At 45.3% G+C, this 13,342-nt stretch overlaps 1 protein-coding gene across 2 annotated transcripts in view; it reads left to right on the plus strand.

The window, feature by feature from the left end:
• LOC135524348 (metabotropic glutamate receptor 3-like) overlaps positions 1 to 13,117 on the plus strand; it is a 54,615-nt gene extending 41,498 nt beyond the window's left edge. For both annotated transcript variants that reach the window (XM_064951803.1, XM_064951804.1), the window contains 7 exons: positions 7,227 to 7,469; positions 7,678 to 7,867; positions 8,022 to 8,331; positions 9,112 to 9,305; positions 9,433 to 9,565; positions 10,691 to 10,868; positions 11,059 to 13,117. In XM_064951803.1, the coding sequence (XP_064807875.1) occupies positions 7,227 to 7,469; positions 7,678 to 7,867; positions 8,022 to 8,331; positions 9,112 to 9,305; positions 9,433 to 9,565; positions 10,691 to 10,868; positions 11,059 to 11,135 (1,325 nt within the window). In that variant the 3' untranslated portion in view covers positions 11,136 to 13,117. The remainder of the gene's footprint in view (positions 1 to 7,226; positions 7,470 to 7,677; positions 7,868 to 8,021; positions 8,332 to 9,111; positions 9,306 to 9,432; positions 9,566 to 10,690; positions 10,869 to 11,058) is intronic.
• Positions 13,118 to 13,342: the final 225 nt, after the last annotated feature.

Below are 13,342 nucleotides of genomic sequence, written 5' to 3' on the forward strand. Positions count from 1 at the left end.
ATGCATTGGGGTTACAAAAAAGTAATATATTTCCTATTACTTTTTCAACAATAACAAATTACTTTACTTATTACTCCATGGGAAAAGTAATTTGTTGCACTACTTGTTATATTACTTTTGCGCTACACACCAAAACAGTGTGTGTCCTCACTCAATGTAAACAATGTAAATGTTATGTTATGTAGGCCTATACACCAATACAAGTAGCCTAATAATGACAGATTCTACCGTGGATAAGGGCAGCATTTCCTCTACTATATATATATACCAATCTACAAGGTTGTTCAGCTCTCCCTGGGTTACAGTCTGTCCTCCTGAACAATTCAAATAAAGCATTGGTTATCTGGATGAGGTAGGCCTACACCTACAGTCATCTTCAGCAGCAGTGGTCAGGTTTTGCAAAAAGTTTTGTAATGGCGTGTTGCTTTTGCAGGGTGATTCAAGAGATGGGAAGTCTTGTTTCTAGCAGCGGACAGGTGTTTCGCGCCTGGGCAAAGTTGACATTTTACATTTATATTCTTGTCATTTTGTCCTACCAAATCAAAAGTGATGGGAGTACTTCCATGCTGAAAAAGTCAATGTTTTTAAATATTGCGCCAACAGAGAGGGAATAATAATCACAAATGTTTATTTGGATCTAGAAGTATAATAGGAGAGGAATGATAACAGAAGTGTCTTTAGTAAAAAACTGCAATATTATTACTCAGATTGGAACAGTAACGCTTTTCCATTACTCAGTACTGCAAAGAGTCACATTATTACTCTACAGCGTTACTTTGTAACCCCCAACACTGCTAAACACACACACACACACACACACACACACACCAATGCACTCTCAGAGCTTTGGAAAAAGCCACAGCTTCAGAATTGTATTTTTTGCCATCATGAAATCGCAGACACCCCCCACCCACACACTTTTCAAAGACATCATTCAACTCCCACCTACCGTCCCCCATCTGCAGTAAACAAATCAGTCAACAAACACACACACACACACACACACACACACACACACACACACACACACACACACACACACACACACACACACACAGACAGACAGACAGACAGACAGACAGACAGACAGACAGACAGACAGACAGACAGACAGACAGACAGACAGACAGACAGACAGACAGACAGACAGACAGACAGACAGACAGACAGACAGACACACAGACAGACACACAGACAGACAGACACACAGATGCAACCTCCTGTTCAGATAGTTGTCATATTCCCTGTCCTCTGCTCTTTTGTGTGTGTGTGTGTGTGTGTGTGTGTGTGTGTGTGTGTGTGTGTGTGTGTGTGTGTGTGTGTGTGTGTGTGTGTGTGTGTGTGTGTGTGTGTGTGTGTGTGTGTTAGCAGAGCGAGGAGAGGCGTTGTGCCTTCAGGGCCGTATTGAGCTAAGAGCTTACTGTTACATGCCAGAGAACAACCTTCACTTTCTCTTTCTCTTTCCCTCCCCCACCCCTTTTCACACTTGGAAACAGTGCTTCCCACTCATAAACACTTCACAAGCTTCTTGCCTGGGTGCCATCATCCCTTCCCTCCCTTCACTTCCATCCCTCCCTTCCAACAGATTAGCATTTATTGGGAAGACTCATGTACTGAGTGCAGCTCTGCAGAGTGGCCACCAGCTGGCACTGCCACAAAGTCATTAAACCTAACCCTAACCATAGCTTTAACCACACTTCTGACCCGTAATGCCTAATCCGATCCTTAAATTAAGACCAAAAAGCTCAATTTTGTTTTCAGGATTTTTGGGGGCGGAAATCACTCAGGTCTGCCTACAGGACAAGACTCATCCCAATCCACATCAACCTGCTACCTTTCATCCATCCCTTTTCCCTTTCTTTAGCTCATCCTTTTATCTCACTCTTCTCTTCTCTCTTCCCTACCTCTTCTATTTTATAGCTTTTTCTTTAAAACCTCTTCTCTGTTGTGCTATCACTTGTTCTTCTCTTTCTATCTCTTCTTTGTGTGTATCATTTGGTTCCTCCCTTCTCGTCATCCCCTCCTGTCTCCTCTCTTATCTTGTCTATCACTCCTCTCCTCTCTTCTCCCCTGCTATTCCCTCTTTTGTCTCCTCTATCACTCCTCTCCTATCTTCTTTCCTTTCTCTCTCTTCTATCTCTTCTTTTCCATCTGCTGTCCAGTGTGACTCAGTCTCTGGAGAGAAAGACCACAGAGAGAACAGATATTGTGATGTTTTTCATGTGTCTCTCTCTCTGGGACACACATGTAAGAGGTCATCACTCCAAACACGCCTGATTGGACTGAACATTTCCCACGCCTAACAAACATCAGACACAAACACACGCATACACACATGCACAAGTCTTGCCTAATGCACATTACACACATCACTTTACATTGCAGCTCTAAAGATGTTAGGGAGGGTGGGAGAGAAAGATGATGGAAAAGTAGGAGGAACAGAAATAGAGAGCATGAGGGGAAGGATGAAGAGACTGCCTCTGGGATCTCACAATATTTTACTCGCCACCGCATTTACTGCAAGGAGAGGAGAGCACAGGAAAGGAGAACAGAGGAGAGGAGAGAGCAAGAGAGGAGAGCACAGGAGAGCACAGGAGAGCACAGGACATGAGAGCACAGGAAAGGAGAACAGAGGAGAGGAGAGAGCAAGAGAGGAGAGCACAGGAGATGAAAGGAAAGGAGATAAGAGGCTGAGAGAGCACAGAAGAGAATAGGAGATGAGAGGCTGAGATTATCCTAGCATATGTTGCACAATGCTTATACAGTCTAAATGTTACCTGTCCCCTAGTGTGTGGTATCAACAGCCAGACAGGTGGACTCTCTCTCTCTCTCCCTCTCTCTCACCCCCCTCTCTCTACTCTTTCTGCAGTATCACATTATGTATTCCCTCTCTTCCCCCCATCATTGGATTAAAGAGGATTGGTTCACCCCCTCCCAGTAATACCCAGCATCCCCTGCGGCCAGCGTGTTAGCCCTACATGATCGAGAGTGTAATTCATTTCTGAACTACTGAATGAAAGCCCTGCTTCCCCTTACTTTTAATTCATCCAGAATAATAAAGACTCTCTCATTTACAAGTCAAGTTTTGAATGTTTTTAAATTTGAATTTGGCCTCAGAATTATTTTTCCTGATCTGTATTTTTCTCTTCTAACTGTCCTATGTATTGCTGCTCTATAGTCTTAGTAGCTGTAGTTTAGTTCCAGCTGTTTGTGTGCTGCTGCATGAGAGAGAGAGAGAGAGAGAGAGAGAGAGAGAGAGAGAGAGAGAGAGAGAGAGAGAGAGAGAGAGAGAGACAGAGACAGACAGAGAGACAGAGAGACAGAGAGTAAACAATAGACGGATGGTGTGGACAGATTTGCTCTGCATATGAATGCAGTGTAGTGCAGTGCTTTACTGTCTAACGTAAAGCTGCAGACTTCAGCCTTTTTCCAACATCAGAGAGGACTACGGCGGGAGTTCTTCATTCCGCTAGAGCTCTCAGCAGTTCCTGCAGTTGCAGGACGAACAGTATACGGGTTTGTTAGGAGTGTGTGTGCCTAGGTGTGTTATGTTTGCGTGCATACGTGTGTATGTTCAGCAGTTGGCATTGACATGTGAGTGTGAGTGAACGTTGAACACAGGCTTCCATTCCCACAAGGCACCAAACCTGAATGAACCAGATCCCACGGCCATAGAAACCAAATACCTCTACTGGCGGGGGTGGGGATCTGATAGCAACCAAATCCATTCTCTTCATGGTTGTTGTTTTTCTACAACCTTGTCTTTGTCAGATCTACACAGTCATCAAAATCTCCTCCAGTAGCCTTGGAGTGGCTATAACTTGCAGTGTTAAGTTAGTACTGACTGCCAGCAAGGTCTCATTTCTCTGCAGGGAATAGAAGAGGTACTGGTGTTGGATCAGAGACATTTGAGTGCCCTTTGGGGACAGACAGCAGACTAATCCTGAATTCTCAAACACCTCCTTACCCAGGCCCAAACCACGAATATAGATCTGAGTGAGGGACTATAGGAGTAGGGTGTAGGGACAAGGGCTTGATTTGGAATTCAGCACACCAGTTCTAACACATAATCACAATGTGGCCAATTAACCTTTTACACAAAGCTGATATGCTAATAGGGTGCAGTTATGATAATGAGGGAGGTGTGTGTGTGTGTGTGTGTCTAACCTTATTGCTTTATTATATACGGAGAGATTAGATACATTTTGCAGTATTATGAATGTTCAGCTCTTCTCAGTCTTAAGATCTTATCAGCTTTTCCTTATTGAAATCATTGAACTTTTATTTCGGAAAGAAGCCTAAGCACTGCCAATATCCTCTGTGAGTGACAGAAAGAGAGGGAGGGATGTATTGAGGATGGAGAGAGAGAGAAAGAGCGGGATAGAGAAGAGGGGGAGAGAGAGACTCAGGTTGTCTTTGTGATTTATGGATTTCATAAGCCCTAAAACCTCTCTGGTCTGACACTCCATTCTTCTCTCATCTCATTGAGTCTTCACAGCTATCACAGCTTTAGTCCTAGTCAGCAGACACACACACACACACACATGCACGCGAGCACGTACGCACGCACGCAAAAGGGGAAAGGTATTTATGGGGGTCATAAACCTCCCTCTCAGGCAAATGTCGTGACAATACATGCACACACACACACACACACACACACACACACACACACACACACACACACACACACACACACACACACACACACACACACACACATGAACAAAAGCAGGTATGCTCACACACATACACAGACTAACAAACGCAGGTATGTTCACACACACACACACAAACACACACACACACAACGATGTCAGCTTTAGTCCTGTCATGACTGTCCTGATCAGGTCAGGTTACAGGAGACCACAACCCTACAGATTATCTCTCAACCCCAACAGAGGAGGAGAGATCTAGGGGTCTGAAGATGTGGGTGTTTTATGACCCCTCACGCCCCTGGTAAATCTCAGGCCACAGACAAATTCCTTTGTCCTGTTATAATGGAGAACCAGCCTCAGAACATTAAACTATGAAATAAAGGGACTTTGGAACAATGGTTTTTGTCAGCCACAATGGTGGTCATGACGATAGATGGAATATGAAAATGTTTGTCATTTTTGTTTTGTTATTAAAGGTTAATAGATGACGTTATTACGAAAACATTGTAACGTGAAGAGCTTTCCTAGTATATGTTTGATGTTTATACATTGTACATTGTGTGGAAAATGTCCAAATCACAGGGAATGTTTTGGTAAAGATTAAATATTAAGTTAGTTGTCTAAAATTGGATTTGAGAAAAACCTAGATCTTGCTCTTAACTAGGTACGCCAGAGAATTGCCCTAAAGGCGGTTACGCCCACTTCTGACACGAGGGTATAAAACCTGTGAGTAAAGAATTTACAGAGAAGACAACATGACCCAAGCTGCAGCTAAGGTCTACAAAGTCAACGCACCCAGAATGCAACACAAGTTTGAAGACAAAGAAATATTTTTCTACCCAAGCTACGGATGAGTAGCTTTGTCTAAGCAGGTGTATTCAAGCCGGACCCCCTTAGCATCCAATCCCAGCGAATCGTGGTATCTAAAAGGTTTCATTCCTATGCTGTGAGCTCTGAGCTACAGAGCTGTCTGTCCTCAGAAGACCCCTTCCAGAGCAAAGGGTGAGGGAACAGACTCCTAAGCCAAAAGGACACTGACATCGTGAGGACGACCAGAAAGGTGCGCCGGAGAAGTGTGTCATCGAGCAGCCTGAACGGTCCCCTGAATGTTCTCCTCGGAGATCTTCCTCACGTAATTACATCATTATATTCTGACCCATACGAGCGGCAGTTAGGGGCAAGGCTAGGGTTAGAATAGCATAGCTGACAAATTCACCCAAATGTATATTTCTCTTGTGTACTTTCTTTTTTCTCTCTCTCTTTGAAATCCCCATTGTGGGTAACACGCGCCATAGTGTGTTGGCCCGTTATACTAAGTTCTAATCAATAGCCTATAATGTGTTTTGTCTATGTGTATCTTTTATCATCATTGCAGCTTTCTCATAAATAAATATTCAACTAAAGATTGGTGTGGTACGAACTCATTGGTGAGACCCGGGTCCGTGCAGATTCACGGACTATACGATGTTCAGAACGAGATTGTAGAGGTAACTGGTTAATTAGTGGCGGTTGTAAAATCGATATTCTGATATTCTTTGAGTTAATTTGGGAAATAGAAACTCATTAAAAACTAGTTTTCCCATGGTGCTCCAGGTTAATGAGTTAATAATTGCTTGATTCAGATAATCACGCAATTAGAAACTTTTAATCATTCGATGAACAACAGTCGTCACATTAACTAATACAACGTCACGACAGTCCCAATCTGCCACCATGCTCAGAACCATGTGCTATAAACCAGTTAGAATAGGACTCAATGGAGCACACACACATACACACACACACACACACACACACACACACACACACCTGGTCCCATGGGTCTCCTCTAGAACACACACACCTGGTCCCATGGGTCTCCTCTCCTCTAGAATACCAAGTGTTCCGTAGATGGTTGTCCTTATATGACCTGATCCTGAGGTGCATATAAAGCACAGGGTCTATGTCAAGCACATACCAGTGTCATGGGGAAACAGGCCTCACTAAGACACACTGAGCATTTACAGCCCCTCAGTAAACACACTCGGACTCTATCTTGGTCATGGAAACATTGTCACAGTTCTGTATAGGCCTACCTCATAGGGGTAAACATCAGTCAGTCACCCGCTTGCATTTCCTCTTGCAGTGGAGTTTCGGTAAACCACACTCACACAATTACTAATTTTGTCCAAGCTTTAGCTCGACTGGCTTTGTGGTACAGAGGTAACAGGTTCAAACCCAGTCAGTAACATTAGTGTTGTGACACTCTCATAAAGCAGTGTATGTTCTGAACTTCTTCTTTCTGCAGTTGTGTTGTTGAGTAGAGGATAATGTCCTCAGTGAGATGCTGTAACACAGGTCTTAAAGCTCCAGAAACACTTGCTACATTTTCACTTTGTCACATCGACTGGCTCTGTACGTGGTGTATGTCTTGGAATTCAATACACCCCTCTGTGTGACACTGCTTTGTTCATATTGACTTTGAAATTTAAATCCTGACACTAGTACCATTCTCTTTCTTTTTTTTGCTGCTCCTCTCCCCTCTCCTCATCCTTCTCATTCTGTCTCCCCCCTCCTTCTCTCTCTTAGCTCCCTTCTCTCCTCCCGGTATTGAGACCGTGGTGAAGTTTGATGCTTATGGCGACGGAATGGGACGCTACAACATCTTCAGTTACCAGCACAACGCTGATCGCTATGGATACGTGCCCATCGGTGAGTGGGCGGAGACTCTGAGCCTGAGCAGTGATCTGATTCGCTGGCCAAGGGAGGTAGTGCCCCCATCCCAGTGCAGCGACCCGTGTGCCCGCAATGAGATGAAGAAGATGCAGGCTGGTGAGGAACACACACACCCACACACACACACACACACATATAGGGCTTAAGCAGATCTAGTGACATCACTAGCAGAAGTTTCAGTGTAATCTGTTTTGGAAGAATGAAATGATTGGAGCAGCTGGCTCTCATGTAAACATCCTAGTTTCCTTTTCTTACATAAAAGCTGCCTAAGGTAATATATTTGTTTTATACCTGTATCTTGTAGGAGAGTACTGTTGTTGGATCTGTACGGCGTGTGAGGCTCATGAATACCTAGCTGATGAGTTCACCTGTTCGCCCTGCGCCCCTGGCCAGTGGCCCAGTGAAGACCTCACTTCCTGTTACGACCTGCCTGAGGACTACATCATGTGGGAGGACGCCTGGGCTATCGGACCAATCAGCATCGCTGTTGTTGGGTGAGAAGTTAGAGGAGAGGGAGAGGGATCAGTCTCATCAGTTGGGATAGGCCTAAAGTGTAGGCTTTTGTTCAGGCCCAGCACTAACACTAGACACTTTTCCCAAAGGGGATTCAACAAAGTAAACAGAAACTGATCTATTCACCATCTGCAGGTTCCTGTGTACATCTCTGGTGTTCTGGGTGTTTGTGAGACACAACAGCACGCCCCTGGTGAAGGCGTCAGGCAGAGAGTTGTGTTACATTCTCCTGCTGGGTGTCTTCATGTCCTACTCGCTCACCTTCCTCTTCCTGGCCAAGCCCTCGCCTGCTATCTGCGCCATGCGACGCCTCGGCCTCAGCACCTCATTTGCTGTCTGCTACTCTGCCCTGCTCACCAAGACCAATCGGATCGCCCGGATCTTCAGTGGGGTGAAGGACGGGGGCGGGACCACGAAGCCGCGCTTCATAAGCCCCACGTCCCAGGTCAGAGGTCATCCTGGCTGTCAGAAGATGGAAGAGGGGGGGAGAGATGGAGGAGGGAAGAGGGGGGGGAGAGATGGAGGGAGAGATAGAGGAACAGAGGTAGGGAGAGATGGAAAGAGAGATAGAGGAAAAGAGGTAGGGAGAGATGGAAGGAGAGATAGAGGAACAGAGGTAGGGAGAGATGGAAGGAGAGATAGAGGAACAGAGGTAGGGAGAGATGGAAGGAGATATAGAGGAACAGAGGTAGGGAGAGATGGAAGGAGAGATAGAGGAACAGAGGTAGGGAGAGATGGAAGGAGAGATAGAGGAACAGAGGTAGGGAGAGATGGAAGGAGAGATAGAGGAACAGAGGTAGGGAGAGATGGAAGGAGAGATAGAGGAACAGAGGTAGGGAGAGATGGAAGGAGAGATAGAGGAACAGAAGTAGGGAGAGATGGAAGGAGAGATAGAGGAACAGAGGTAGGGAGAGATGGAAGGAGAGATAGAGGAACAGAGGTAGGGAGAGATGGAAGGAGAGATAGAGGAACAGAAGTAGGGAGAGATGGAAGGAGAGATAGAGGAACAGAGGTAGGGAGAGATGGAAGGAGAGATAGAGGAACAGAGGTAGGGAGAGATGGAGGAACAGAGGTAGGGAGAGATGGAAGAAGAGATAGAGGAACAGAGGTAGGGAGAGATGGAGGAACAGAGGTAGGGAGATATGGAAGGAGGAGGGAGATGGGAGATGGAGGCAGATTACAGATGGACAACTTAGATGATGGTGTTGCTCTTCTCCCCCCCCAGGTGTTTATCTGTCTCAGTCTGATATCGGTCCAGTTAGTGATGGTGTCTGTGTGGTTGCTGCTGGAGGTTCCTGGTACCCGGAGGTTTACGTTACCGGAGCGACGGCAGACAGTGATCCTGAAGTGTAACGTCCGTGACTCCAGCATGCTGCTGTCGCTAGGATACGACGTGCTCCTGGTCATCCTGTGTACTGTGTAGGTGGTGCAGAGGTGCTGCGTGTGATTGTGTGTGTGGACATCAGAAGGTTTATCAGTCTTATTGCGTAAGCTTTCATGGTTTGTTTATTCTTTCATTCTATTTGTCTCCTTTATCTGATCCTAGGTACGCCTTCAAGACCAGGAAGTGTCCAGAGAACTTCAACGAGGCTAAGTTCATAGGTTTCACCATGTACACAACCTGTATCATCTGGCTAGCCTTCCTGCCCATATTCTACGTCACATCCAGTGACTACAGGGTGAGAGCAAGGTTCACGCACACACACACACACACACACACACACACACACACACACACACACACACACACACACACACACACACACACACACACACACACACACACACACACACACACACACACACACACACACACACACACGTGCATAAACCCACTTACTGTATTACACAACCTTTATATTCATCATTAACAAACATAAGGGCAAACATTTTAATAAGACACACTGCTGTCTTCCACTGTCGCTGGCTGCAGGATATCTGTCCTGACATGTCATGCTAGCTGTTTTATGTGCACCCTTATAATGTTAATCCAAGAGGCTGCCAGGTACTGACACACTGTCGACAAACAGAGCAAGAGGAGGTTATGTGTTTACCTGATCCTTACAAATCACACACACAGCCTTAGGCTGTGGAAAGAATTGCTTTGGCCTTGGTAATCTGACTTGTGAGGTAGAGAGAGACACACTAACACCACGGCCTTGCCTGTGAGATGGTGTGTGAGTGTGTGTGTGTGCACTTGTACAGGAAGTGGGTACACACACATTTGTTCTTGCTTTTCTGTCTGTTCATACATACGTCCATAAAAAGAATGCACTCTTCCTTCCTCTGGTCCTCTGTTCCAGTGGAGTTACCATGTTCTCTGTCTTCCTCTGGTCCTCTGTTCCAGTGGAGTTACCATGTTCTCTGTCTTCCTCTGGTCCTCTGTTCCAGTGGAGTTACCATGTTCTCTGTCTTCCTCTGGTCCTCTGTTCCAGTGGAGTTACCATGTTCTCTGTCTTCCTCTGGTCCTCTGTTCCAGTGGAGTTACCATGTTCTCTTTCTTCCTCTGGTCCTCTGTTCCAGTGGAGTTACCATGTTCTCTGTCTTCCTCTGGTCCTCTGTTCCAGTGGAGTTACCATGTTCTCTGTCTTCCTCTGGTCCTCTGTTCCAGTGGAGTTACCATGTTCTCTGTCTTCCTCTGTTCCAGTGGAGTTACCATGTTCTCTGTCTTCCTCTGTTCCAGTGTAGTTACCATGTTCTCTGTCTTCCTCTGGTCCTCTGTTCCAGTGTAGTTACCATGTTCTCTGTCTTCCTCTGGTCCTCTGTTCCAGTGGAGTTACCATGTTCTCTGTCTCCCTCTACAGGTCCAGACCACCACCATGTGTATCTCTGTTAGTCTCAGTGGCTTTGTGGTGCTGGGCTGTATGTTCGCTCCCAAGGTCCACATCATCATGTTCCAACCACAGAAGAATGTCACCAGTCTCCGCCTCAATATCAACCGCTTCAGTGTCAGTGGCCCTGCCACCACATACGCTTCACACGGTATGGTTAAGTTACAGTCAGAGACACTGACCACTGAGCATGGTTCGTTATGTAGCCAAGTTGGGATTTAACTAAATGTCCCATTTTTATTAATCTCTCTCTCTCTCTCTCTCTCTCTCTCTCTCCCTCTCCCCCTCCCTCCCTCCCTCCCTCCCTCCCTCCCTCCCTCCCTCCCTCCCTCCCTCTCCAGCATCAGTGAGTGCCCAGTACGTACCGACAGTGTGTAATGGGAGAGAGATCGTCGACTCCACCACTTCCTCTCTGTGACCACACCCACTCACCTCTCTAACCCTGCCCCCCAGAGACTGTTAGCCAATAGGCACACGTTGTGCCCCCCTGCCCCCTCCTCCCACGACGTGGACTAGCACAGTTCTGTTTCACGGCTGTAGAAAGGGTTTAATACTACTTTGTTTTCTAGTGCTGTACATATAATGGAATCAAAATTGTTGTAGAGAAACAAAAGAACCAAAACAACTTTGCAGGAGGATTTTTTGAGCCTTTGTTTTGAAAAGCTTTGTTAAGAAGTGTGTACATATACACATGATGTGTACATATATAACTGTGCACTGGGTTGTGATAGGAGTGTGTATGTGTTAAGGTTGTGATAGGAGTGTGTGTGTGTGCTAAGATTGTGTTAGGAGTGTATGTATGTGTGTGTTAGGGTTGTGATAGGAGTGTGTGTATGTGTGTTATGGTTGTGATAGGAGTGTGTTTATGTGTGTGTGTGTGTGTGTGTGTGTGTGTGTGTGTGTGTGTGTGTGTGTGTGTGTGTGTGTGTGTGTGTGTGTGTTAGGGTTGTGATAGGAGTGTGTGTGTGTGTGTTAGGGTTGTGATAGGAGTGTGTGTATGTGTGTTATGGTTGTGATTGGAGTGTGTTTATGTGTGTGTGTGTGTTGTGATAGGAGTGTGTGTGTGCATTTTATGGTGTGTGTGTGTGTGTGTGTATGTGTGTTAGGGTTTTGATAGGAGTGTGTGTGTGAGTTAGGTTTGTGATAGGAGTATGTGTGTGTTAGAGTTGTGATAGTAGTGTGTGTGTGTGTGTTAGGGTTGTGATAGGAGTGTGTGTGTGTGTTTGTTAGTGTGTGTGTGTGTGTGTGTTAAGATTGTGATAGGAGTGTGTGTGTGTTAGGATTGTGATAGGTGTGTGTGTATGTATTAGGGATGTCTGAGACAGATGTTCTGTAGGGGTAGGGGCTGAGACAGCCTCACCTGCAATAGCCCACAGACTTTGTACTATTTTTTGTAGGTCTCATTGTAATAACCCAGTCAGTATGCATTTTTATTCATTTGTATGTTGTATGTTGTATCTGTATATTTGTATATTACTGATGGTTGGAACAGCACAATGTTGCGGGTATTATGTAACTCCAGTAGGATTCCCACTACTGTGGACTGACAGTGGATGAAGCTCCCTGAGTTGGGCTGACGAGCCCATAGGAATAGAATGGCTGGAACAGACGTAGTATCCACATTTCATATAGTTTGTTGAATCACACATTTTCTCTCATTGTAGCATATAGGGGGGAGGTAGCCAAGTGGTTAGAGGGTTGGGCCAGTAACTGAAAGGTCGCTGGTTCAACATCTTCAGTTACCAGCACAACGCTGATCGCAACAGATACGTGCCCATTGGTGAGTGGCCGGAGACTCTGAGCCTGAGCAGTGACCTGATTCGCTGGCCAAGGGAGGTGGTGCCCCCATCCCAGTGCAGCGACCCGTGTACCCGCAACGAGATGAAGAAGATAAAGTCTGGTTAGGAACACACACACACAGGGCTTTAAGCAGATCTAGTGACAGCACTAGTAGAAGCTCTGTTCGAGTCCCCGAGCCGATAAGGCGAAAAATCTGTCGATGTGCCCTTGAACAAGGCTCTTAACCCTAATGGCTCCTGTAAGTCGCTCTGGATAAGAGTGTCTACTAAAATGTAAATGTTAAAAATATAGCAGTATAGAATATTTATTGAACTTTCCAAATGATGCACCCAACATGGCAGCCAGTCCAGTCATTGTTTTGAACTTGAATGTCCTTTCTACGCATCCTAATTCTATGGAACAGCCACTGTATAGGAGTGTCCAATTACCTTGGTGGCCATAGTAACAGACGTGTGTACAACAACGCAACAACATTTCTCCTTAACCAGCATTTTTGGCATAAACGTTAGCAACGATGTGACAACACAAGGTAGTTAATTACAAGTGACTGTTCAAAGTCTTAACTGCCATTATTGTCAATATTAAAGAAACATTACAGATGCTATGTCACTTAAAGAAACATTACAGATGTTATGTCACTTAAAGAAACATTACAGATGCTATGTCACTTAAAGAAACATTACAGATGCTATGTCACTTAAAGAAACATTGCATATGCTATGTCACTTGAAGAAACATTACAGATGCTATGTCACTTAAAGAAACATTACAGATGCTATGTCACTTAAAGAAACATTGCATATGCTATGTCACTTGAAGAAACAT

The sequence above is a fragment of the Oncorhynchus masou genome, chromosome 31 (genome assembly GCF_036934945.1).
Source record: "Oncorhynchus masou masou isolate Uvic2021 chromosome 31, UVic_Omas_1.1, whole genome shotgun sequence".
NCBI classification, from domain to species: domain Eukaryota; kingdom Metazoa; phylum Chordata; class Actinopteri; order Salmoniformes; family Salmonidae; genus Oncorhynchus; species Oncorhynchus masou.